This window comes from Netta rufina (assembly GCF_964035555.1).
Source record: "Netta rufina genome assembly, chromosome: 11".
Lineage (NCBI taxonomy): Eukaryota > Metazoa > Chordata > Aves > Anseriformes > Anatidae > Netta > Netta rufina.
In genome coordinates, this window is record NC_140134.1 from 4129356 (window position 1) to 4152388 (window position 23033).

At 37.1% G+C, this 23033-nt stretch overlaps 2 protein-coding genes across 5 annotated transcripts in view; one reads left to right on the top strand and one right to left on the bottom strand.

The window, feature by feature from the left end:
- Positions 1-9154, top strand: PIGB (phosphatidylinositol glycan anchor biosynthesis class B). The gene is made up of 12 exons (XM_084293426.1): positions 1-711; positions 792-927; positions 1050-1167; positions 1459-1563; positions 1734-1864; positions 2441-2581; positions 2990-3041; positions 3463-3674; positions 4845-4909; positions 6975-7185; positions 7928-8108; positions 8667-9154. The coding sequence occupies exons 1-12, from the start codon at positions 393-395 to the stop codon at positions 8784-8786; spliced, it is 1791 nt and encodes a 596-aa protein (XP_084149552.1). The 5' UTR covers positions 1-392; the 3' UTR covers positions 8787-9154.
- The window catches only part of CCPG1 (cell cycle progression 1), a 20567-nt gene continuing 6640 nt past the window's right edge, over positions 9107-23033 (bottom strand). The window contains exons 4-11 of one of the 4 annotated variants that reach the window (XM_084293423.1): positions 22641-22720; positions 22244-22451; positions 21140-21235; positions 17965-18219; positions 17067-17078; positions 14338-14447; positions 11867-13272; positions 9107-9900 (exon numbers count right to left, since the gene is read on the bottom strand). In XM_084293423.1, coding sequence (XP_084149549.1) covers positions 9720-9900; positions 11867-13272; positions 14338-14447; positions 17067-17078; positions 17965-18219; positions 21140-21235; positions 22244-22451; positions 22641-22720 — 2348 coding nt within the window. In that variant the 3' untranslated portion in view covers positions 9107-9719. The remainder of the gene's footprint in view (positions 9901-11866; positions 13273-14337; positions 14448-17066; positions 17079-17964; positions 18220-21139; positions 21236-22243; positions 22452-22640; positions 22721-23033) is intronic. The other 3 variants (XM_084293420.1, XM_084293421.1, XM_084293422.1) reach the window with 3 other exon arrangements.

Here is a 23033-nt window from a genome sequence, read left to right on the forward strand (position 1 = left end):
AAGCATTCAGATTTTTATGGGTATTTCCGCGCCCCTACAGGCCGGTACCGAGCGCGGTCCCGCCTCCTGCCGGCGGCTCGCCGCGGGGCCGGGCCGAGCAGGAGGCGCCCTCTGGGGCCGGCAGCAGCAGGAGGGCAGCGGGAGGAGCCCCGCGCGGCTCGGGGGCAGGCGGCCGGCGCGGTCCCGGATCCCGCTGGCGGCGGGGACGCCGTCTCCTCACCGGGCGCCATCTCCTCCGGCTCCCTCAGGGCTTCTTCCCCGGCGCGGCGTCCGTCGGCGGCTGCTCGGGGGGCTGCTGAGCGCCGGGCGGCTGGAAGAGGGGCCGGTAGATGTAGAGCCCGCTGACCACGCCGAGCGCCACGGCCAGCGCCACCTGCGGCAGCCGCCCCCCCATGTTGCCGGCGGGGACGCGGAGCGACGCGGGCACGGGCACGGGCACGGACACGCAGCGACGAGGAGGGAAGGGCCGGCGCCGCCGCCCCGCTCCTGAAGGCCGGGAGGAGCCGCGCCGGGCAGCGCGGAAGGAGGAGGCGCAGCCGCAGCCGCAGAGGTCGCGCAAGCGCCGCGCCGCGGCCCCGGCGCCGCCCCCGCCGATGGAGGCGGCCGCGGGGCCGCTGCTGCCGCGGGGCCGGCCGCAGGCGGTGCGGCTCCGGCGGCGGCGCTCGGTGCTGTACGGGGCCGGCCGCGGGGCCGCCGCGCAGCCCGGCGCCGGTAAGCGGGAGGGAGGGAGGGAGGGCGGGACGGCCGCCGGCGGGGCGCGGGCCCCTCACCGGCGGGCGGTGCTTCCGCAGGCGCTGCCGGCGGGACCCCGGCCCTGACGGCGCTGGCGGTGGGCGTGCGGGTGCTGAACTGCGCCCTGGTGCGGAGCAGCTTCGTGCCGGACGAGTACTGGCAGGCGCTGGAGGTGGCGCACCGCCTGGCCTTCGGATATCCTTTGGCGGGGCGAAGCCGGCGCTCTGCTCCCCGGCCGGGAGGGCGAGCGGCCGGAGCGCGGCTGAGGCGGGGGCTCGCGGCCTCGGCCCGTCACGGTGCGTCCTTAACGTGCGCAGCTATGGGCACCTCACCTGGGAGTGGGCGCAGCGCCTGCGGGGCTCTGCCTACCCGCTGCTCCTCGCCGCCATCTACAAAGCCCTGCAGCTCCTGGGCAAGGACGACGTGCAGCTGCTGGTGAGTGGCGCTCGGCCAAACAAACGCAGCCGAAGTCGAACAAAGTCGGTGCAGTTTTGTTACTGAACGATTTTTTGGGGAAAAAAATGTTAATGAAAGATTTTTCAGGCAGAAGTACAAGCTAAAGAATCATATAGTTATATTTTAGTCACGGGGAGTTACAGAAATTCAGTAATTCACTTACAATTTTTGTGTCTAAGTCGTTGACTAATACAGTAGTGAACTGGAACTCTTTGAACTCGGACTATAACAGATATTGCTGCAAGTGAAGTTTTGTCTTTGCTTACGTAGATATGGATTCCTAGACTGGTACAAGCAGTTTTGGCAGCCTTTGCTGATGTGAAGCTTTATTTATTAGTGAGACACCTTGAAAATGCAGAAACAGCGAAGTATGTGGTGAGTCTCAGACTTTAAAAATTTTTTTGCATGGTAATTAACACTGCTACAGTGTGACCAGTGGTAAAATGATGCTAAGTCAAGCCTCAGAATTAGCACCGCTATTTAGAGCTATAGAACTTGTTTTAACACATCTCCTTGTGCATCCCCTTGTTCACAATTATTTTCAGTACTTCTGCCAGCTGTGTTCCTGGTTTACATGGTATTCCTGTACCAGAACTCTTACAAACACCATGGAAACTCTTCTTACCATTTTTGCCCTTTACTACTACCCAATAAAAGGTTCCAAGATGGGGAGCAGGTGAGAAACTTTCTACTAACAGTACTGATAATCTTTGGCTTGGGATAACAGATACCATTTAAAATGCTGACTTCTGTCTTAGGATTTAAAGCAACCAGAATACCTCACATAGCAAGTAGCACCAGCAACTGTGGTATTTCCTCTAGATTTTTTTTTTTGAAGTAGTAATATAGCTGGTATACAATATGACTATTCTCCAGTTATTTCACTGAAGTGTCACTCTACAACAAACCTTACACTAAGCTTTAGAGGGTTGGAGTTTGTGGTAACTTAAGAAAAGATAACAATTGTTTAGGTGCAGCCATAGATAAATTTGTAGTCACAACTTTCTTTACCAGCTATTTTAAAACAAGTATGCGCTCCTAATTAGTGACTCTATTGCTAATGAGACAGTTATGTAGCAGGCAACCTTTCTAGTAAAACAAAGAACCTGCACTCAGAGAATCGGTTATCTGGAGCATGCAGAACTTTGGGTCAGGGATATGACAATATTTATATTGAGGAAACATCACTGTCTGCAAAATAATTGATCAGATCTTATGATAAGTTTACTTTTATTTTGTTCCCTCATTCTAGCTGCAAATATTTAACACTGATAGCACTTGCAATTGTTATCCGTCCCACCGCTGCTATCCCATGGATACCTTTGGTCTTCAGTCATTTTTTGCGAGAACAGAGGAAAGCAGACCTCATCCTGCACAACTGCATTCCAGTTGGGTAAGTTCCTTCTGAATTTAAATTGACTGTTTGCACCTATATCTTAAGATTGATTTTACCACCACATGCTGCAGCAGAGACAGAGGACTCAATACAAAAAAGCTGTTAAAACACAGGGGGGGAAAAAAAAGTTTAAAGAAGAGTTGTGCTTCTTTGAAATGAATGTGTATGCTGTGTAGAGTCACAGAGAGAGATTTCCTAAGGACAAAAACACTAACATCATTCCAACTTATCCTGCTATTATGCCAAGGATACTGGGTGATAGCAGATGGCCACTGTAAAGTGGCCATGAGTATGGATAATCCTACGAGAGTTTAGGAGTAACTTCAAGTTTTGACAGCAATTTGGAGAACAGTACAATCTGATACATAAGCAATAGCAATGCAATCAACTTTTGTTTTTTTTCAGATTGGTCACATTGGGAATCTCTTTAATAACTGACCGTGTGTTTTTTGGTGAGGTAAGCAGCTTTAAACTCAACTTACAAGACAAAGATTAATACTAACCATTTTAACACAGATGATGTGGACTTGTCTAAATCCTGTTATTTCTGTAGCTAGACTGTGTCTGGCCTATCTTCTGTAAGTATATCTGAAGTCATAGATTCTTAAACACTGACTTCTTAGTTATTTTAAATGACAAACTGTTACTTCAAATGAGCTCTTAGTAAATCAGTAGTTTTTAATGGTATACTGTAAACCTTATACACTTCCTTCTGTAACTGCCAAAACAGGAAGTCTGTGATAAGAGATAGCAGAAAGGATGCAAGTATGAATGAAAATGTCGCTTGAGGCTAATGATGACCATATAATTCAATTTAGATGTTGATTTTTCAATTTGGATTTTTAACTTTTTTTCCCTCCCTCCCTTGAACATCCCAGTGGGTCCTGGTTCAGTTGAACTTCTTGAAATTCAACGTGCTGCAGAATTTAGGAACATTTTATGGTTCTCATCCTTGGCACTGGTACTTGACCCAGGGACTACCGATTATCTTGGGTACCCATCTGCCTTTCTTTATTCATGGCTGTGTGCTGGCACCAAAAAGGTATCGCATCTTTCTAATGACAGTGATCTGGACAGTGTTAGTATACAGGTAATTTCTCTTAAGTACAATTACAATCTTTCGCTAGTTGTGTTCTTTTCATCAAAGCTCATGTCCTGTCTACAACAAAGCACGGTATTCAGGTTAAATGATAGAAAATTTAAAACTATTCAAATACTTGAGAAAAGGCAGTCAATTATGCAATAGTCTCTAGAACTGAAGGTAATACTACCATTTGTATTATTAGCATACACGTGTGTTTAGTTAGACCCTGAAATATTAAAATAATTTGGCATGAAATTCAGTGGGAAATGGAAAAAACCTCTGAATCACCTAAGAATCGTGTAAAGAATAACAGATCTGGTTAGGAAACCCTTCACTAGATGTCTGTTAATGAAAATACTCCATTATTTGCTTCTTTAATACATCCCCAATAAGGGTTTTTTTGACTTCTAAAACTTAGTTCATTCACAAGTTTATACACACCTTTTAAGAACATTTATCACAGGGATGAATACACAACTTGAAGAACTAGAAAAGAAAGTAAGCTGTTTCTAAAGCTTCAGTTAACTGTAGATTAAGCAGGAGACTTTCAGGCAGGAAAAGATACAGCAAGTTAGTAAATACGAAGTAGTTAACAGTATCAAACTACAGTAGTAACAATACAGCAAAACAGTAGCAAGGACACAAATATTGTCCTGTCTTTCAGTCCAGCCCCAAACTTCATGTAGATCTACTGGCTTTAGGCCTTTCTTGATTCCCTTAGTCTTGTAAGAACCTGTCTGGTTCCCATCACAAGTCCTGCAGTAATCCCACCACCAAAAAAAAAAAATTTGAATGGAGTGAAGTTGTATTAGCAGAGGTGAACGTTACTTTGGGAGATACGAATGCGTACTTACATCTTAGCTCACCATTCACCCTTTTTCTTGCCTTTTACTACAGAAAAGTCATGGGTAAAGTATTTAGCATTCATAGAATCAGACAACTTCATTGCTCTATCACAGTAGCCAGGAACTTTTATTAATGTGTTATTTAAACTGATGAAATAATCTTAATTTGAATGCTCTTGTTACATTCTTAAAAAGAGATTACTCTAAATTGATAACATGCTTTTAAGTATGTTTAAGTGCTCTTATAGTCCTCCATGCTCTAAACATATTTTGTTAACAGAACTGATGTATTCAGCTTTCTCTCTATAGTACCATATCTGTTTTATTACAGCACGTTGAGCCATAAGGAATTTAGGTTCATCTATCCAGTACTGCCATTTTGCATGTTTTTTTGCGGTAAGAATTTGGTTTTAAATGTCTTGCAACCTTTTGTATATATAACGTTTACCCAAAGACAGACAGTTAATACCGAATGTAGGTATTTGACAAAGGATTACTAGAAGTAGCCTAGAAAAAAGGATGAAGAACAGTAAATGAATGAAATACACAGGAAGAAACCTTAGCATGGATAAAAGTATTTCCTACAAGAAAAAAAAATTGCTTCAGCGACTCCTAACTTTAATGCAGTGCCACCCTTACAGCAAATTTTGTTGTTTCCTTTGTAATATTTCTCCACTCACTTCTCTAAAGTATGCGCAGGCAATTGCATTTGAGTATGAAAAAACTCATGTGTTCAGAAATTATTTTCTAGACCTGAATCTGGAGTAGCATCATCAACTAAGAGATGATGATAGTTCCTTTGTCTGCTCTTGACTAAACTCTAGGTGGAGTCTGCTTCCACAGCAGTTTGGAGAACAGTTAACGTGATAGCTTTTTCCTTAAGGCATAGTACAGCAAGTTTGTTAAACCACAAACAACATCCATAAACTAATGCAGTTAACTTTTAAATGAACTAAAGATAGCTTGCATGAACTGCTGAACTGGCATCTGACAACTGCAACCTTTTTATACAAAACAAAGCGCCTAATAGTTATTTTGCAGAAACAAAGGTATTAGCTAGACTACTATAATATCTGTACAAAGAGTCAAATCATGATGTAAAACTTTATCTACTGGAAAGTTATAAAGGAAAGATTCAAATTTCTAGAACTTACGAAGCTAGATAGCTTTAACATAGAAGTTCAAAAACAGATCAGAGAAAATTGTAATTTTTTAACCTATTTTGTTAGTCTTAACAAAAGTAAATCTTAGTTCAGTAGTTTTGCTGCCAGAAAAGATCAAATAAATAATGTCTTTGGTTAGTTCGGTGCTCAGTTTAATAGCAGATTTAAGAAGAACCAGTTCTACTTTACATGCAGGAAAATGTCCAGTCAGACCACTTTTTTGTTAATCTGTCTCAGTTTTTACACCTATAATAGAATAAGGTCACTTCCTCAATTTATCAAGAGAAAAGTATGATCTGGATACTTTTGTAAAGAAAAAAAATGACAGAATAGTTTTTGATAACTCAGTGATTGCAACAAGGTCTTGAAATTGCTCCAAACATTACAAATAAAAGCAGAAAAAAGTTTGTTAATTTTCAATTCCTTTCTAAGTACACCTGAAGATAAATTAAAGCTATTTCACAAAAGCAGTTAAAAATGCCTGTAACAGAATGTTTCCACATGTTTAAAGCAGACTAAGTATCAGACTTTGTTTTCATCTGAGATATCTGCAATTTGTTAGAACATGGGCTGACTGAAGACTTCTTTAAATTACTTGTGCTACGCTACTGGCTTCTGAAACAGGTCTACTCTAACTTGTTTCTTTTGGTTCTGTAAAGGTGGTCACAGAGCTAGGCTGCATAAAACATTTTGTCTCATGATACTGACAGGAATGAATCACATTATCTCCCATCAGGAGAAATGTGTCTTCTTTCTATTATTACCTCCTTCAAGAAAAGGAGTGAGAAGGGAATAAGCTTCTCCAAGGATGGTAGCTCAAGAACAACTAACAGTAAGGATCATAACAAATGTATAAAGGGAATGCTATAGTTTCAGCATATTGGAGATAAAGAATACCACAATCATACCAGAGCATGTGTTATCATTTATTCTGGCTCTACTTGGATGTGTGAATCATAACACATCAGTAAGTCGCTGTATACCATTCATCCAAAGTAATGGATGAGCTATTATTTCCCCACAAAAAGAAGTAAAATAAAACTAAGCTCTAGAGAGATAGAACACTGGCTTCAAAGTTTTACTTCTGGACTCCGAAGGACAGACATGGATTTAACATTTACACTGTTAAATCCAACAGTAATGGATTCAAAGACTAACCTTTGAATTCCCATTTTCCAACAGTAAAGACTGCAGCATATTAAAACACTTCAAAGTATGGTTTTCAACTAATAGTTTTCAGAAGTACTATGCAGAATTAAATTTTTGCTTATCATAAACTTACTTAAATGTTTCTCTAGGATTTTCTTTAAAACATCTAAAAGCATGGAAGAAGTCTGCAGCAAGCTTCCTGCTTGTATCAAACTTACTCCCAGCCCTGTATACAGGCTTGATTCACCAGAGAGGCACTCTTGATGTTATGAGTCACGTGCAGGAACTTTGTAAGGACTCTAACCAGTCACAAGCTTTTGTCTTCATCATGATGCCATGCCACTCCACTCCATTTTACAGGTAATAAAGTAACTAGCAGTTTATTATATTAAAATCCAGACATTTTAGCAGAAATTATATTTTTTTCCTAAACCTGTCTGAGCTGGATAAATGTAGGCAGGAAGTTTGTTTTTCATACCACTAAAAAAAAAAAAAATGAATACAGAAAATAAGCTAACTGTGCTTACACCACAGAATAAGATTCACAATCTACATTTTATTCAGTTTTTGTAAAATAGCTTTGTATGAGGATATGCAGCAGACTTAAGACAGTATTTCTTATAGCTTCATTGTGGTAGCTTTTGTAACAAAACTAGACTCACTGTTATAGTCAAAACATTTTAATTTTACCTTTACTTCTGCTGCTAGAAGGTAAAGAAATAAAATTAGTAACATACAATCATAGAATTCACTATTCCAAAAAGTTTGTAATATATCCTAGAAAATAAACAACACATTGAAGCAGATATAAACCATGAAGCTGATGTGGAAAACTATCTTTCATTTAAGGAACTGATGCTTTGCAGAGGATGTTTGTATTCAGAAAAGTCTGCTTTCTGTGAACTGCTTAAAAGCACTCACAGCAGCTTGGAGCTGAATCTACTTTCTCTAATTCTGCTTTCATATGAAGTATAGAAGGGAAGAAAACATTGGCTGTGGAGGGGGAAGAAACCTAATTATTCAATTTTTTTTGACTGATGTATTCTAGTCATTTCATGTCTTCATCAGTTTATTCTGAAGTTTGTTTTGTTTTTCTCTCTAGCCATGTTCACTGTCCTCTAAAAATGAGATTCCTTCAATGTCCCCCAGACCTAACTGGAAATGAAAGCTATATTGATGAAGCAGATGTGTTTTACTTAAATCCACTTGGCTGGCTTAATAAGGAGTTTTACAATGATACATTATTACCTAGTCACTTGATTTTCTTCAGCGTGCTAGAACAGGTATGGTAACTGCAGGATGAAACAAACTAGTTTTGACGTAAAGTTACAGGAGAAATTGAGAGAATTATAATTGAGATTTTTAAAGTATTGTCTGTAGTTTTTTTAAACACTTAAATGAAAATTGAACTGCCTAGTCCATAATACACTACAGATACCATCCTGGCGATACGTCCTTAACATTTGCACATGCCCTCCATATGAATTCTGCATGCCATAAAGTAAAGTTTTCTGGAAGAATTTTCCTCCTGTCATGTTAAAATAAATGCCTGTTCCCAGAATCATACACTTTTAAGTAAGAAACAATGACAAGCAAAAATGCCATTAGTCAGCATACCTCTTCCCCTCAATTCTTTTATGAGGGCCATGTACTCAAACAACAGCATCTGATGAAGATACTCTCCAGACGAGATCAAACAGAATAGCTCTCTGCCCCTCTGTAGCAGTTCTTAAATAAGTGACAAAACTTCCAGGGGATTAATGAATTGACGGTTTCCAGAAGATTTTGAAACACTGAAATACAGTTTTTGAGTGTGGAAACTAATGTATGTTCATTTACAGGAAATATCATCATTTCTAGCTTTAAAGGGCTATGAGAAAACAGCCACCATCTTTCACACTCACGTACCTCAAGGACGAGTTGGAAGCCATATCTACATCTACAGAAGAGGACTGAAATGAGTCGTACCTGAAGATAAGTTTCTAGACTAATGATCTAATGAGATCAGTTTTCCATAGCAATAATATGCTTAGAAGATCTTTTACTGCAGAAAGGAGAGAGTAGTGAGTCTGAAACTGAGTAAGTCAAAATGGAAGGTTTGATGAGGCAACTATTGACTGTTTTGAAACACAAAAACCTCTTCCTGAAGGCAACTTCAGTGGCACTATGTCAGGGTGGGGGTGTTAACCTCTTACAACATTAGAGAACATCAGGAAGACCAAAGCTACCATATGACTACTTTAAACAAGAAATCAGACAAGACTGGACCAATTTATAGAACTGTACAGCTATGCTATTTTTTTAATATAAATAAACTCTTTTACCCAGACTGTCTCTTTATTTTTCTTCCACAATATGCAGATATGCAAGATATTTCAAGTGCTTAAATCAGCAAGCTGATTAGAATGCAGCACAGCAAATTTTTCACAATTCAACAGGCTCTTGAACCACCCCCCGAAAGACAAGAAGCAAGTGTAAGATTACAACACACTAACAAGTACATTACCATAATGAAGCCTTTTTTTTTTTTTTGAAGGATGAGATGAAGTTAGTATATCAAACACTGGAGTTAATTATTGGTACATTATGCATGACTCAAGCTTGAACTATACTAATGGAATGCAATTAAGCATATTTTTCATATACAAGTCATTGCATGCCTAGTTTCTGTAACAATACCGCTGGCACCCAAACTCTTATCACTTCCATAGAACAGTTAAAGCAACAATACCAAATATGCATATTAGAAAGCTTGACGTGTGCCTTTTAACAATTTGTAAGAAACAAATTATTTAGAGAAAAACTTGCATCTTGCTGCTTTCTTGAAAAACAATTAGTTTCCAGAGAGGAGGTCAATTATTAAATTGAATCTCGTTTTTTTTTCCATAAATTACTTAGTATTTTGGATCAAAGGGTAATTGCCCCAATTCTATTTCAAGATTTGCCATGTGTCTTCCATTAGTGCGACCATGTTTATGCCATTTACCTTCTCTTTTATTACGATGGTGGTACTTCTGAGCTTGTTTTTCATGTCTGGTATTTTCAGTTTGTGTAAAAGAAGGCCTTTTAGGTCGACTGCAAGGAGTAAACAAAAACTTATTACAACTCGTATGAAAGCACTTTTTAAAAGCATTTTGAAATACAATTACATTATCAAGAACAGCTTTTAGCATGCTGAGGTGAAAAAAATAGTATTAAGTAGTCCTTTCTCTTGCAAGAAAAACGTGTAGGATTTTTGTTGCTGTTTCTGTTTGTTTTTAACCATCATTAAGATGGTATACTTAAAAGAAATTCTTTCTAAAAATAAAACTGCTTTGAAGCTGGCTTCCTAAATTTCTTTGTAGAATAAAGCCAGGTGAATAGCTGTTTGAGTATCCCTACTGTGACGCTTGAGTGGAGATCTCAATCTGTTTTTAAGCTATTCTATTATATTCTGCTCTATAAAAGTAATGAAAACTTTATAAACCCCAATGCCTAAAAACAGGTACTTTAGAGGTTCTCCAGTGTGCAAGTATAATAAATACATTTATATGGGAAGGAGTGGTGCTGACAATAAACAGCTGCTCACCTATTGCCATTTGTGATGTACAGAGTGCCATTACACCGTATGCTGTTATTCTGTCACTAGAGTCTAGGCTTCTGCTAAACTGAGCTAAGGCTATTTTCATCCTCAGGATCATACAAAATACTTTATGACACAATCAGTAAATGTATTTGAAGTTTTGCTTCTCTGCAAACTGAAGTGCTTAAAAATAAACTGCTTAATTAAAAATTAATAATACATTAGTAAAAAGCACTTGAACTATAAATAAAAACAACTGAAGTCAGGTAGCAACCAAAACACCACATTTGAAAAGGCTACTTGGTAACTGATAGAAACATCCTGACAGTTCAACCTTCACTAAGAGGAGGTCCAACCTCACATAGCATGTAGTAACCCCAAAATTGTTAAGTATTTCAGACCTCCTGCTGCAATAAACACAAAATAGTAAATAATACAAATCCAAAAGATAAACACAACTGAAGAAATGCACCTCAATCTAACTATTCAATATGTGTTGTGCTGAATACCAGAGGGAAAAGTTCCATTATGTCTTCAAAGACAATGACTAATTTATACATGTAATGCACTAGAAGTTCACATACAGCATTTTTTCCTACCTGCTCAGAATAAACATTAGCACAAAAGACCATATAATCAATTTAGTAACAGCCATGAAAGTAAAAGCCACAGAAAATATAGATGTTTAATTATTCCAGAAAGAGCAAGTTCCACACTATATGTTAAGGCTGCTTGCTTAATTTTCTTCACCAAAGTCTATGCAGTAGAAAAAGTCCATCATTTCTAGCACCTTTGGGCCAGTCAAACTACCACAACTACTCTGCAGAAAGCCTGAGAATACCATTAGATACAGGAAAGCAATGCAGGCAACAGTACTTGCCAAGGACATTTGTAAGCAAGTCTGAACAAATTTCAGTCTGGGCCAGGATCTCAACTGGAGTCTGCTATTCAAGCAGCCTTGATCTGGGGATTAAGACCAGCTCAGTACTATACGAAGTAGTGAAACTCCTGCAAGCCAGCAGGTAAGATCCCTGACAGAACAGGACTTTAAGACTGCCCAAACACATCCAAAAACCTTCTAATTCAGGGAAGGACAACAGGGGAGCCCTAGTTAACGCTTCTCACGAGATTGCCTGTCTGATGAAATGAAAAGCTCTCATACGAGTTCAGTCTAAAGTAACCCTACCCGCAGCTACAGTTTTCTAAAAGACTCTGTGGAAATTTTGATTGTGCTATGTACAGTGGATCTGTAGTACCTCATATATACATAAATTTTTTTTATTTTTTTTTGAAGTGGGTTAGGAGGGTACGAGAGAAGAAGGGCACGGAAATGTTAGTGTGGGAGGTACCCTCTAGTATTTCCACCACTGAGTCCTTTATATACAACTGTGACTAGAAAAAAATCTATTAGAACACCACCACCAGTTGTTTTTACAAAGACTACATTTCATTAATGGTTCAGGAAACATTGAAACAAACCTGGGTCCATATTGGGGTGAATTATCATACTGAAAGTAGTATCTGTAGACGTACTTGTCCAAATCATCAAAAACGTTTTCATTCTTACTTTGGTATTCCTTCATATCTTCCAGATAATCCTTGACATCATTAACAAAATCAGTGAACAGCATCTGGTCATGTATAAAAAGCCCATTATGAAAAAACTTATTGATGAAATTTTCTAGTTCTCTCCAGTGATGAAAGTTATGTACAACTTGTTGCAAATACTTCTTCATTAGCCGATTAAATTCATCTACCCTAATAGGATCTGATACTCTGTTAAAGAGACTAGTGAATTCTTGATGAGCACATTCAAAAATACCAGAACAGCCTTTTAGGACAAACTGATGTCTTCTGTTACACAAAGGATCGTTAAGACATTTGTCTGAACCTGCATCTTTTTCAAACGTCGTAAACTGATGTTTTCTTCCATCTTTGAAATCTTTTGACATGTGAGGTCCCCTGTAATGCATGTTCTTCAGATTCTCATAAGAGTTATGCTCTCGGTAAAAAGTTCGAGCTTTCTTGTTTGACTCGTACTTTTTATCATTTGACTTCTTCTCCTTTTCATCAAAGATGTTTTTTGTAGTATCTTTAAAGTGTCTGAATGTAGACTTGACAGAATCAGAGAATTTTTTCAGGTTTTCTTTCACTGCTTCTTTAGCCTGCTTAATCTTTTCTTTATGGTGTCTAACAAACTCTTTGGTGGAATTTTTCATGGCATCAAAAGTTTCTTTAACTGAGCCAAAAAATGATTCTTTTGATTTCTTTTTCAACTTACTTTGCCCTTTAGCACCTTTCTTTTGTCCCTTTTCATTCATTTCTTGTTTTTCAGTTTGATCTTTTGCTTCAACATACAGCTTCTCCCATAAGTCAGAGCGTTGTTGCTCAAAATTTAGCTTTTTTTCTAGTTCTGCTAGTCTTCCTCGCAGAGTTTCTATTTCTTCATTTTCTCTTAATGTATCATCATCAGCAACATTGTCAGGCGTTTGACGAGAACCTAGCTGTTCTAGTTCTTTTTTCAGAGCTTCTGTAACACGACGTTCTTTGTCCAATTCTCTCCTTAACATCTGTGCTTCAGCAAAGAGCGTTTCCTTTTGTCTAAGAAAGTTATGATTTCTTTGCTTTTCCTCTTCCAAATGTTCCCTTAGTTTCTGGTTTTCCATGACAATAGACTCAGTACTAGTACCTTTATCTTCCAAGTTTCTGATTTGTTGTCTTAGTTTTCTTAATTCTTCCTGAAGTGAAGCCAAAGCTTTTTCTTCCTTCTCTAGGGATTCTCTTAAGTGTTGATTTTCTGCAGCAAGACTTTTTTTGTGTAAGTCAAAGGATTTCTTTTCCATCTCAGTAGAAGTCAAACACGTGGAGAGATCTCCCTTAAGCAACTAAGGCAAACAAGCAAAACATAGTATGATTAGAATTGTTACAATTTTAGCTAGCAAAATAGAAGACCAAGGTAAACCCAGAAGAGTTCACTTGTCATTTTGGCTGAAGTGACACATGTTGCAGCAGGATACAAAAATAGAGCTCTGTGTGTGTGTATCTCTGAGATAAACACACAAACACTTCCTTGACAACACAGACCATGTGAGAGGCTCCCACTTCCAACCAGAGGTCATCACCCCTTGTGTTTTACTGATTTAAATAGCTGAAAGATAGTAAACTGTATACTTGAAGTGATACATCTTAAAACAAAATGAAAAAGTGTGCATGCTGTTTATGCCTAGCAATCAGGGTTTACATACAAAAACAAATACATGAGCAGAAGCAATTTATTAAGCAATTCAGCAAGAGAAATTGATCTTGAATCAACTTCGTTGCTGCAAGAATGTTTTCATGTAACCATACGCTAACACATGAGGATACTCCCAGTCTCTTAGCATACAAACACTAGAATTAAACAACTGTATTGTATTAACTGCTGCTGTCAGCAACATTAGAAAAAAACACTCCACACACAAAGCACTTCCTAGTCTTCTCTCTGAATTATCTGAAGCTGAACAAAAAATCTGGGTTGTTGAGTATTTGAAAAATGAATAACCATGAATAATTTAAAAAGCAAAGTTGTAAAACTGTAAGTTCAACCAAAATAGTTTTGTTTGTTTGTTTGTTTTTTTTACCAGCACAGTTCTATTTCTCCTGTCTTTATAAATGACAACCTAGCATTATGTCACAGGGAAGAAGATGGTCTCTAGAGCCAGATAACTGCCAGACAACTACTAGGACTGCATACATAAAAAAAACTTTATGGTTAAACACATATCATTAACAAATTTCATCAAATTACAAAATATGTCAATAATTCAGTGGAACTAAAAATGACATTCTCAAAAGGAATGTATTAAAAATAAATATGTAATGCATTTGTGTGATAATTTCACTTTCTGTAAACTACACCCGTATAACGACAGACAAATAATCACACAACTTCCAGCTGAACTCATACCTACCCCCACTTTATCTCCTTGCTCTTGTTGGCACTGGTAAAGGTCATCTTTCATATCTTTTAATTCACGTGTCTTTGTTACCAGCTGCTGACGTTTCTGAATCTGTATTGTACCTAAAAAGATAAAAACTTTTTGATATTCTCACCTACAGCAGTTACAAGGAAAATATGAACAGATAAATCTAAGTATCATCTTCATATTCCCTGCAAATTCAGAAGCATTCTTACCTCGCAATTTCTGCCCAGTACTTACTAGTAAGACTTAATTTTGTTACAGCTAAACAGTTAAAAATCTTTTCTCACAGCTAAAACCAGATTGTAATATACTGATTCTGTTTCTTCCAACAATAAACAATTTCTCAAACAGATCCATCAATTCTCCATTAGTCCCATTCGAGAAGAACAAAAAAAAAAAAAACAAAAAAAAAAAACCTTTAGGAACACTATATGCAAAAAAAAAAAAAAAAAGGCAGGAATAAATGTGTGTAAGGTTTCTTGTTTTTTCAGTAACATGCAAGACAACACAGACACAAGGGAATACATTAGTCCACAGATTATCTGTTTCAGAACTACAACATTTACTGTTAAATAAAGTTACATAAAAAGGATAATATCAGCACAGTATTTAAATTTCCATGCAGAAACACAATTCGTAAACATTTCTCACAAAGCAGCAAGTATCTCTAGGTTTTGTCTTCGTCATTCTTATCCATAAGAGCAAAGTCTGAAGAGTCAGCAAATACCCTGTCTTTTCAATTGTCAGAAGAAAGCTGAGGTTTTATTTATTTCTGAAAAAAATACCTTTATTGCACTAGCCACCAATGTTTTCTCTTAGTTAAAACTTCTTTACTAGTGCTTCCCTACCTATACAGGTTCTGTAAACATTATGTAGTTTTCAGGTCTTCACTTTTAGGTGTCTCTTGAATTGACGCTACAGCAAATGGCAACAGTAAGGTTTAGGTATTTCTTTCAAAATCAATGCAGAGTGTGCAGTTTTTCCTCTATATCTGTATTTAAGATGATTATTATTAAAGAGAAGAAATTCCGTAAATACTATTACACTGAGGTATTTTTTTTTTGTGCTCTCAATTTCTGTTTAAGATATTCTCAAGTATGAACTTTAAAAAAAAAAAAAAAAAGTACTCTAAACCAAGTTGAACCTCAATAGTTCAATACAGCTAAGGGAAAGCAACCTCTTTACAGCAATGATTTTCAGTTTACAGTGTCCTGATGGACATTCATAGGAAGCAAAGATCCTTGCATAAGTGAATTTAAATACACTGAGAGTAAATTTGTTTTTCTTATTTATGTTTTTAGATATGTTTTAATTAGTCCATGGCTTTTAAGAATCTGAAAGATCATCATTTAGTGTAAGGAGTTCATGTTAAGTGGAAATTGAATTACAGACAGAGAATCAAACTCACTGTCTCCCCTTGTCAAGACAGATTTAGATACAGTACCAGCTGGAGACAAACCCATCAGTGAGGAATGTTACCTCATCACATGCTTTTTTCCAGTGTCTTTGCTACCATTTCCATGTTGCTGATTTGTCATTTTGCTTACTCTAAGTCACAACATCCTTCAGATTCTTTAAGTAATCTACCCAAATCTCAAGCATTAGGGTAATGTTTCCTTTTATGGCTTCTGCTTAAAGAAAAGAAATTAACTATCTGAATGTCCACAAGGAAACTGTCTTCTGGCTAGAGTTCCCTAACTTCAGCTTTTCCAGTTGTATGTTGTTCCTGGAAAGCTTGCCCTCTCTCAGATCTCCTTTCTAGAGCATCACAAAGCCAGCTAACTCAGTTTTTTATACCAATAAGAACACAATTATTAAAATGTAATCCTACTCTTCTTCTAAATCTTAAAAAAAGAAAAAGAGAAGAAAAATGTAATGAATCTTAAAGAAGTAGCCCTGGAGCTCTAGCTAAAAAGGAAAACACTATCCTGGTAGTGATTAAAAAAAAGTAATTCCTTAAAAAGCGACACCCTACAATTCCCTAACACATCAACTAACCTAGCATTAAGAGACTGCTATGGTATAGTCCTTTAGAAGATAGATTTCTCTTTGCAAATATGTTTTAAAGAACAAAAACAAGTCACACCTAAAACAGAAAGCAGGGTTTGATTTCCCTTCTAGTGGCAGAAAGATGAGTCATCACATAATCCCAAAGAACTTTCACTCAAATTAAAAACTAAAGGCACACAGAGCCGCTTTCTCTGCTGAAAAGCTATCAGTGATGACAATTTCTGTTTAGAAGATTCAACAGGTTAAATTGAATTCTTAGTATATTTATCACCCCTTGTACATTTCCAAAATATATTTCTCATTCATACATCTGCAAATTCTTTAAAAGCATGGTATTTATCATTAGCTTCAATTTAAATTTGGTGAAATGATGAGCAGAAGTGAAACCTCAAGTTACCAGAGCAAAACATTATCAGAGATCCTTCTAGTCACTCTGTTCTTCTCTGCTTCTAGCATGCCAATGTTTATCAGTGGGGTTTTATACCTGCTATTACTTGCTGCAACTGCTAAAGAAGAAGTATTTTACATGACTGCATTAGTCACGCATACAATGCTGCATACACTAGTAGTTCCTAAGATTCAGTTATCGTGTTTTATATCACTATGCATACACAGGTATGAGTGTGTAAACATACATACATGCACACTATTTAATTATTAAACCTGAATGCAAGCACAGCACCCACAGTATCACTCACGACTCTTACCTTCAGGTTTACCTAAGATGGAAAAAAACTGCGTCAAGTGAAAATTAGCCTTTCAAAGTAAGTGTCAAAATTCAGATTCCTAACAATTAGTCAAAATCAAATCCAGTTACAGTCATATTCCCAGTCCCAAACTGAATCACAAGTCTTACTAAGGCACATTTCATACACAACCAGAACTACTCATTAAAAATGACTACTAAGAAATAAACACCCTCTTTTTTTTTTTTTTTTTTTTTAAATCATATCACACAAATCTTACATGATCAGGATTGCACTCCACAGATTTAGATCAGTAATGAGTTCTGCTAATTTGTTAAATGTAGCAACAATCTGTAATGTTCAACTTTGGGCAAAGCACTGAACACGGAAAAATTGCTGCTATTGTGGACTCGTTAAGTCACTCTAGAATTGCAAGGACACATACAGCTTATTTTCCTCCACTGGAGAGAGAAAAATATTGATACTGTGAACTCCTGTAAAAAAATATGCTTTGCTTTGACGTTTACCAGATGAGTACAAATAGGACAAAAGCCTGAAATGACTTTCTGAACACTAGTGGGAATGATAAGCACTACCATAAATCTACTTCAAAAGAAAAGATGTGAAAAATTAAGCGTAGACACTGCAGTATGAGAAAATGAAGAAAGATCTACCTGAAAGAGTGAACAATATTTAATTTATTATTATTTGCTTTAATTTTAATGTAATTACATTAAATACACTTGCACTGCTGAAGGGCCTCTCTATTTTCCACACATTAGCTGTTAATTCATCTCAGTTGTAGGTTCCAGGTTTAGATTTTTAGCATAGAATGAGAAAAATTAGATTCAAAAATAAAATGGTATTTACTACGTATGCACACTCTTGATTCTACGTATTTTACTTTCTATAAACTCACCATAGAAGTGTCCAAAGCCCATGCTGATGGCAATCACCAATGCTAGTATGATGCATCTATTCAGGCCGCTACTGAACTGGCGCTTGTGCTGCTCTTCTCTGGGAGGTTCGGACTCTGGGTCAGCAGGGGATCTGCTCTCAGCCTCGGAGCTAGAGATCAGCCGCTTCTTAGCCCGACGTCTTCGCACTGTGGGACTGGTCTGATTGCTAGTTTCATCGCTACTTGATTCATCATTGCTAGCCTGAGATGAAAAAACTGGAAAACAACATAGTACAGTCTTTAAAATGCATTAATTGGTGTTATAAAAATAATTGAAGTACAAAAATTCATCTTATTCACACAAAAACATAGTGGGCGTTCATCTCAGAGAATATTTATAAGAAAAAAAATCTTGATGTGACAGCTTGCACCTGATATCATATACAGAATGTTTGATATCCAAAGTTAAAAATCATTTTTAACATTAATTAACATTACCGGGAAAAACTGTCTGACACTTGCCCACACCTTGTAATTCACCCACTAGAAAGCATTTCTTCCACACAATGCTACTTCTTTAAAATATCCACATGTACTGCCTCTGCAAATTCTTGCAAAGTAGAAAAGTTAAGAACTCAGATTTCCTTCACTTAGAGATACTCAGATTAACCTATTTCATAACAAGAGCAACAGTTTCTACAAGAAAGCCTCCTAAAAAGATGTAGCCATTGTTTTATTGTAGTGCCTCAAACTTCATTCTGTGATCAACATGCAGCTGCAGAGAAAAATTCCACTGAAGTTCCATTCATGTAGCTGTTGCAAATATGCTACCTGTATATATAACTTTTTTTTTTTTTTCCTGAAAAGTGGTTAAAAACATTTTCAACAAATCCTGCACAGGAAAAGAGCCCCTTGGGTGCCTCTGTGTTTGTCGCTGCCTAACGCCCTGGGTCCATAACACTGATTACCTGACTGATGTTTTAGAATGACGGATCAACCAAGGTTTGAGATAAGCACAAGTTTTAACTACACAAATCATCTTCCAAGCTTTTTTTGTAGAATGGTATTTATGATACCGTTTGTATGTTTGTGTTCCTACAGTCCAAAAGCCTTAGATTCTAACTGAGAAAACAACAACAGAGCCAGAACTGCTTATTGCTATTAACGGTACAAATGCTTTCTACGAGTACTGTAAATAAATATAATCCAGTATACTAAAAATGATTATTTAATCTCTCTCCTTTGAAAGCATAAGCTTCAAGCGTAAGGCAAATATAGAAGGGAAGCAGCGGCAGGATGAACAGCTTCCAAATATCTACACTCATGTATCTAGTTCACACGCCTGAAAAAGACTCAATGTGATCAATGAAGCCTCCAGCATGTACCAAAGCGCTCCTGCTTGGACAGTTCTCAGTTTGATGCCTGCAACTACACAAAGCTAATACCCCTTCCAGAAACACCGTTGTTCATTCCCTCATCAAAGATCATCAAGTTTAGAAATATTAATACAGAGTTACTGTCCTTGAACATTTCACTACTGAAAACCAAGTTTTTGAGCAAAGCCACGCACACATCACTGAACAGACAAGAATGTCAAGTAATGCCACAAGTAATCTATAAAAACCATTACCAACTAAGATTTTTCATGGAAAAAATAATCCAATTTAGCAGAAGTGATTACATCAACCTCACAGAAGATTACCAATTAGTATCTGAAATACATGTCTAATTTCTGACTCCATGGACAAGCACCATGTTAGATTATGGAAGATGATTTCCTTCTTACTACATATTAGTCAAACAAGACATTATGATTAAGACAAATCACTTAGCTACCTGACATGCAAATTCTTAAATTAGTTTATATAACTTGTCTGAAAGTACATTATTTTAGAATAACTCATTTAACCAGTTGCATACTTCCCCAATTCTGGGCAATAAAGACAAACATTCAGATCCCAGTCAGGACAGAGGCGTTTGTTTTTTAAATAAAAATGCAGAAGTCAGAAGTTACAAAGGATTATATAGACATACTTAGTAAGACAGGTGTTATTATTGCTTCTTTGTGTGTTGTTAAGCATTTTTCCCCCCAACAACCAAAGAAAATTAAGCATATGGAATACAAAAGTGGTTAAGCAACAAGAAGCTCTTAACCAAGTAGGATTTATGTATGTACAGTGGAGAGCAAAGAACAGGAAAAAAAAAAAAGCCAATCAAAAAGCAAAGAAAAAAGCTACAAGAAGTTTAGAGTCATTGCTAAGCAGATACTGACAAGCTGTCAATGACATTGCCTTACAACTGCTGAAAGAATTCAGTACAAAGCCAAACTAACAGGATGAGAAAGAGTATATGGGAAATAAAGTGTGATCGCAGCAGCAATCCAAAATTCTAGCTTCTGCTACAATTTTAAAACACAAGATGTACACTTGAAAACAGATGATAATCACTATGTCAGTTAACAACGTGATTTTCTTTGGCATTTCTGTACAGATACATCTGAAGCATAGACATAACTTGCATACTGAAATAAGTGCTTTTGCTCAGTTAACTTACTTCATTCATGAAGCTGTTTGCATGGTTAGGACAGCATAAACTACAAAGGAATGGTTTTCCAAATGCAAGCGTAGAATAAAATCCTCATAGGATGTTTTAGTATCTACATAAGGAAAAAGTAAAGCTCATCTTTTTCCAAACCAATAGAAAACTCAAAAAGAAGTAGACGGCAAGTATTGCTATGTGTAGAAAATGGCATAAAAACTTGGACTGCTAAACCTTTGGCATTTAAAATGAATGCAAAAGTGCTCCAGACATTCTATATAGTGCTTGGTCAATTAAACACGGAGTACTAGAGACCATGCTGGAATCAGCTTTAGAAGGAAGAAATTGTTTTTGTCAGTCACACAGATTTGGAATTCAACAAGTAACATTCTCTGGTCAAGCATACATACTAATACATATTACAAAGTTAAATGATTTCCATTCCAAGTCTACATGTAAGTTTGTCATTTTTCAAAAAAAGAATAAATAAAACAGAATGACAGCCTAGCCAAACTTCAGTGAAGATTGGCTTTCAGCATCTGTTTGGAATATCACTACTACAAGATCAAGTCAGATTGGTAGTGATAATTTTTAGAACACTCCATGCAAGCTATAAGCAATCAGCTTTACACAAGCTGATCAAATTTAATCACACCACCTTGGAAAGGAAGACTGCGAGACACATGCTCTTTCACCTCATTGCCCCATTCCCTTACATAATCAGGAATCTTCCTCAGCTTCTCCAGCCAATTGACTTTTGTGTATAAAAAACAGGAAAAAAAAAAAAAAAAACATTTTTAGAACTCAATCCTAAAAGAAAAGAGGAAAAACAAACTAAGCTTTCAATTAAAAGTTATACCAAGTCATCTAGAAGATTTAAAGGCGTTAATTTTGCTGCTCATTGTCACTGGTCACAATTAGATGCTGTCAGTTTCTAAATTCAATGGATATTACACAAATACACGAAGCTAGGAAGATGCTTAATACTACAGAAGATAAAACAACATTTTAAGATAAATCATCCTCTTGAAAAAAATTACTTTGAAAGGTAAAAAAAAAAAATCAGTAACGCAAAGCTGTTATGAGAGAATAAAACAGAAAAGAATACAAATAAACAGCCAAACAGAATTAAAAAGGACTAGGAAATGAGAATATTAACACAACAGTAAGGTTCTGCTGTTTTGTGATTGTTTTTTTTATATATATTTTTTGTTGTTTTGTTTTATTTTTTAACTGTTCAAATATTCATATCCTTCCTCTGGATATCATGCAGTACTGTTAAATACTAGGAGTATCCTAATATATATATATAATTTACATAAGTGGAAAGACAAGCAAGTGTTCATGGTTCTGTTGCTACTAGTCCCCATGGCCCCTAAAATCATTCTAACCTAGTAGCTAACCATTGCCAACTCTCCAAATACCCAAAAGAACAGCCAAGAGAAAGCCTACATTATTCTAAGAGCAAATCAGCACTAGAAAATAATTATTATTTTATATTATTATTACTACATTGCTAGAAAATAACTTTCTATTTAAAGTAGCAAATGCTTCACTTAACATAATACTGCCAAATAAAAAGAATGCAGACACATATTTGAACGAAGTTTCAGAGTTCGGGTAACAGAGTTCAAGGTATTGCCAGCATTTGGATGTGCACTCAACAAGACTTTTTCCAGCTCCAGACAAACAAGATTTCCTAAGCAGATTTCTTTCCTGTGTCATTTTTGCACACAATTACTTCGTAATTTATTGCTCTTACCAGTTTCTGGTTGGGAAAATGCATATTGACTGCTAGAGGAGGAACCCATGTTAAAATCCTCTGAACCGCGAGCTTCTTCACCATCAGCTGGAGCTTCCTCCTGACTTTGAGTTTCTTCCCCTTTTGGAGCTTCAAGCGTAACAATGTCAGAATCATCACTAATAGTCCCAACACAGGAACCATCATCATGCACTTTTTCTTTCCTTCCCTAAGGAAGAAGATAATGTAAAAAGTTATTCAAATACATAGAACATAGATTGACTTGAAAAAGTAGCAAGAGTTCCTAATGCTTTGAAAAAGAAAAATCAGTATCTTCATTTTAATACCTTTAAAGTATTGCTTTGCATTTTGAAATAAGGCTCACAGAAGCTTCTGAATAACATTATATATAAGTTACCTCTGGAACTGTCTGAGTTTCCTCAAAAGCAGAGAGTGTGTTATCTACCACTGGTACCTCTCCATCAGTGCTGTGCTGAGCTACATAAGAAAAAAAAAAAAAAAAAACAACCATGGGATTAAAACATAGCTTTATAAATTCCCCTCATTCCCATATACTATTAGAGTACGTTAGTTCTGTATGTGTTCTCATACCAATATTATTACATGTAGTGATTAAAATAAGTGGATTTGCATTATATTAATATGCACAAGACTTGCAGTTTCAACTCAAGAAATACTAAGAGTGGCACAATGTCACTTTTTATGTATAAAAGCATTGCTGGTTCTTTCCAAATTACTCTTATTTGATCTATAGCAGTATTATATTTAATATATTAACACATCTTAAGTG

Bases quoted from the DNA above. Each gene is read 5' to 3' on its own strand.
- PIGB (XM_084293426.1), top strand. From the start codon at position 393: ATGTTGCCGGCGGGGACGCGGAGCGACGCGGGCACGGGCACGGGCACG. The intron at 1,564-1,733 runs GTGAGTCTCAGA...AATTATTTTCAG, and splicing joins CAGAAACAGCGAAGTATGTG to TACTTCTGCCAGCTGTGTTC. The intron at 2,582-2,989 runs GTAAGTTCCTTC...GTTTTTTTTCAG, and splicing joins CACAACTGCATTCCAGTTGG to ATTGGTCACATTGGGAATCT.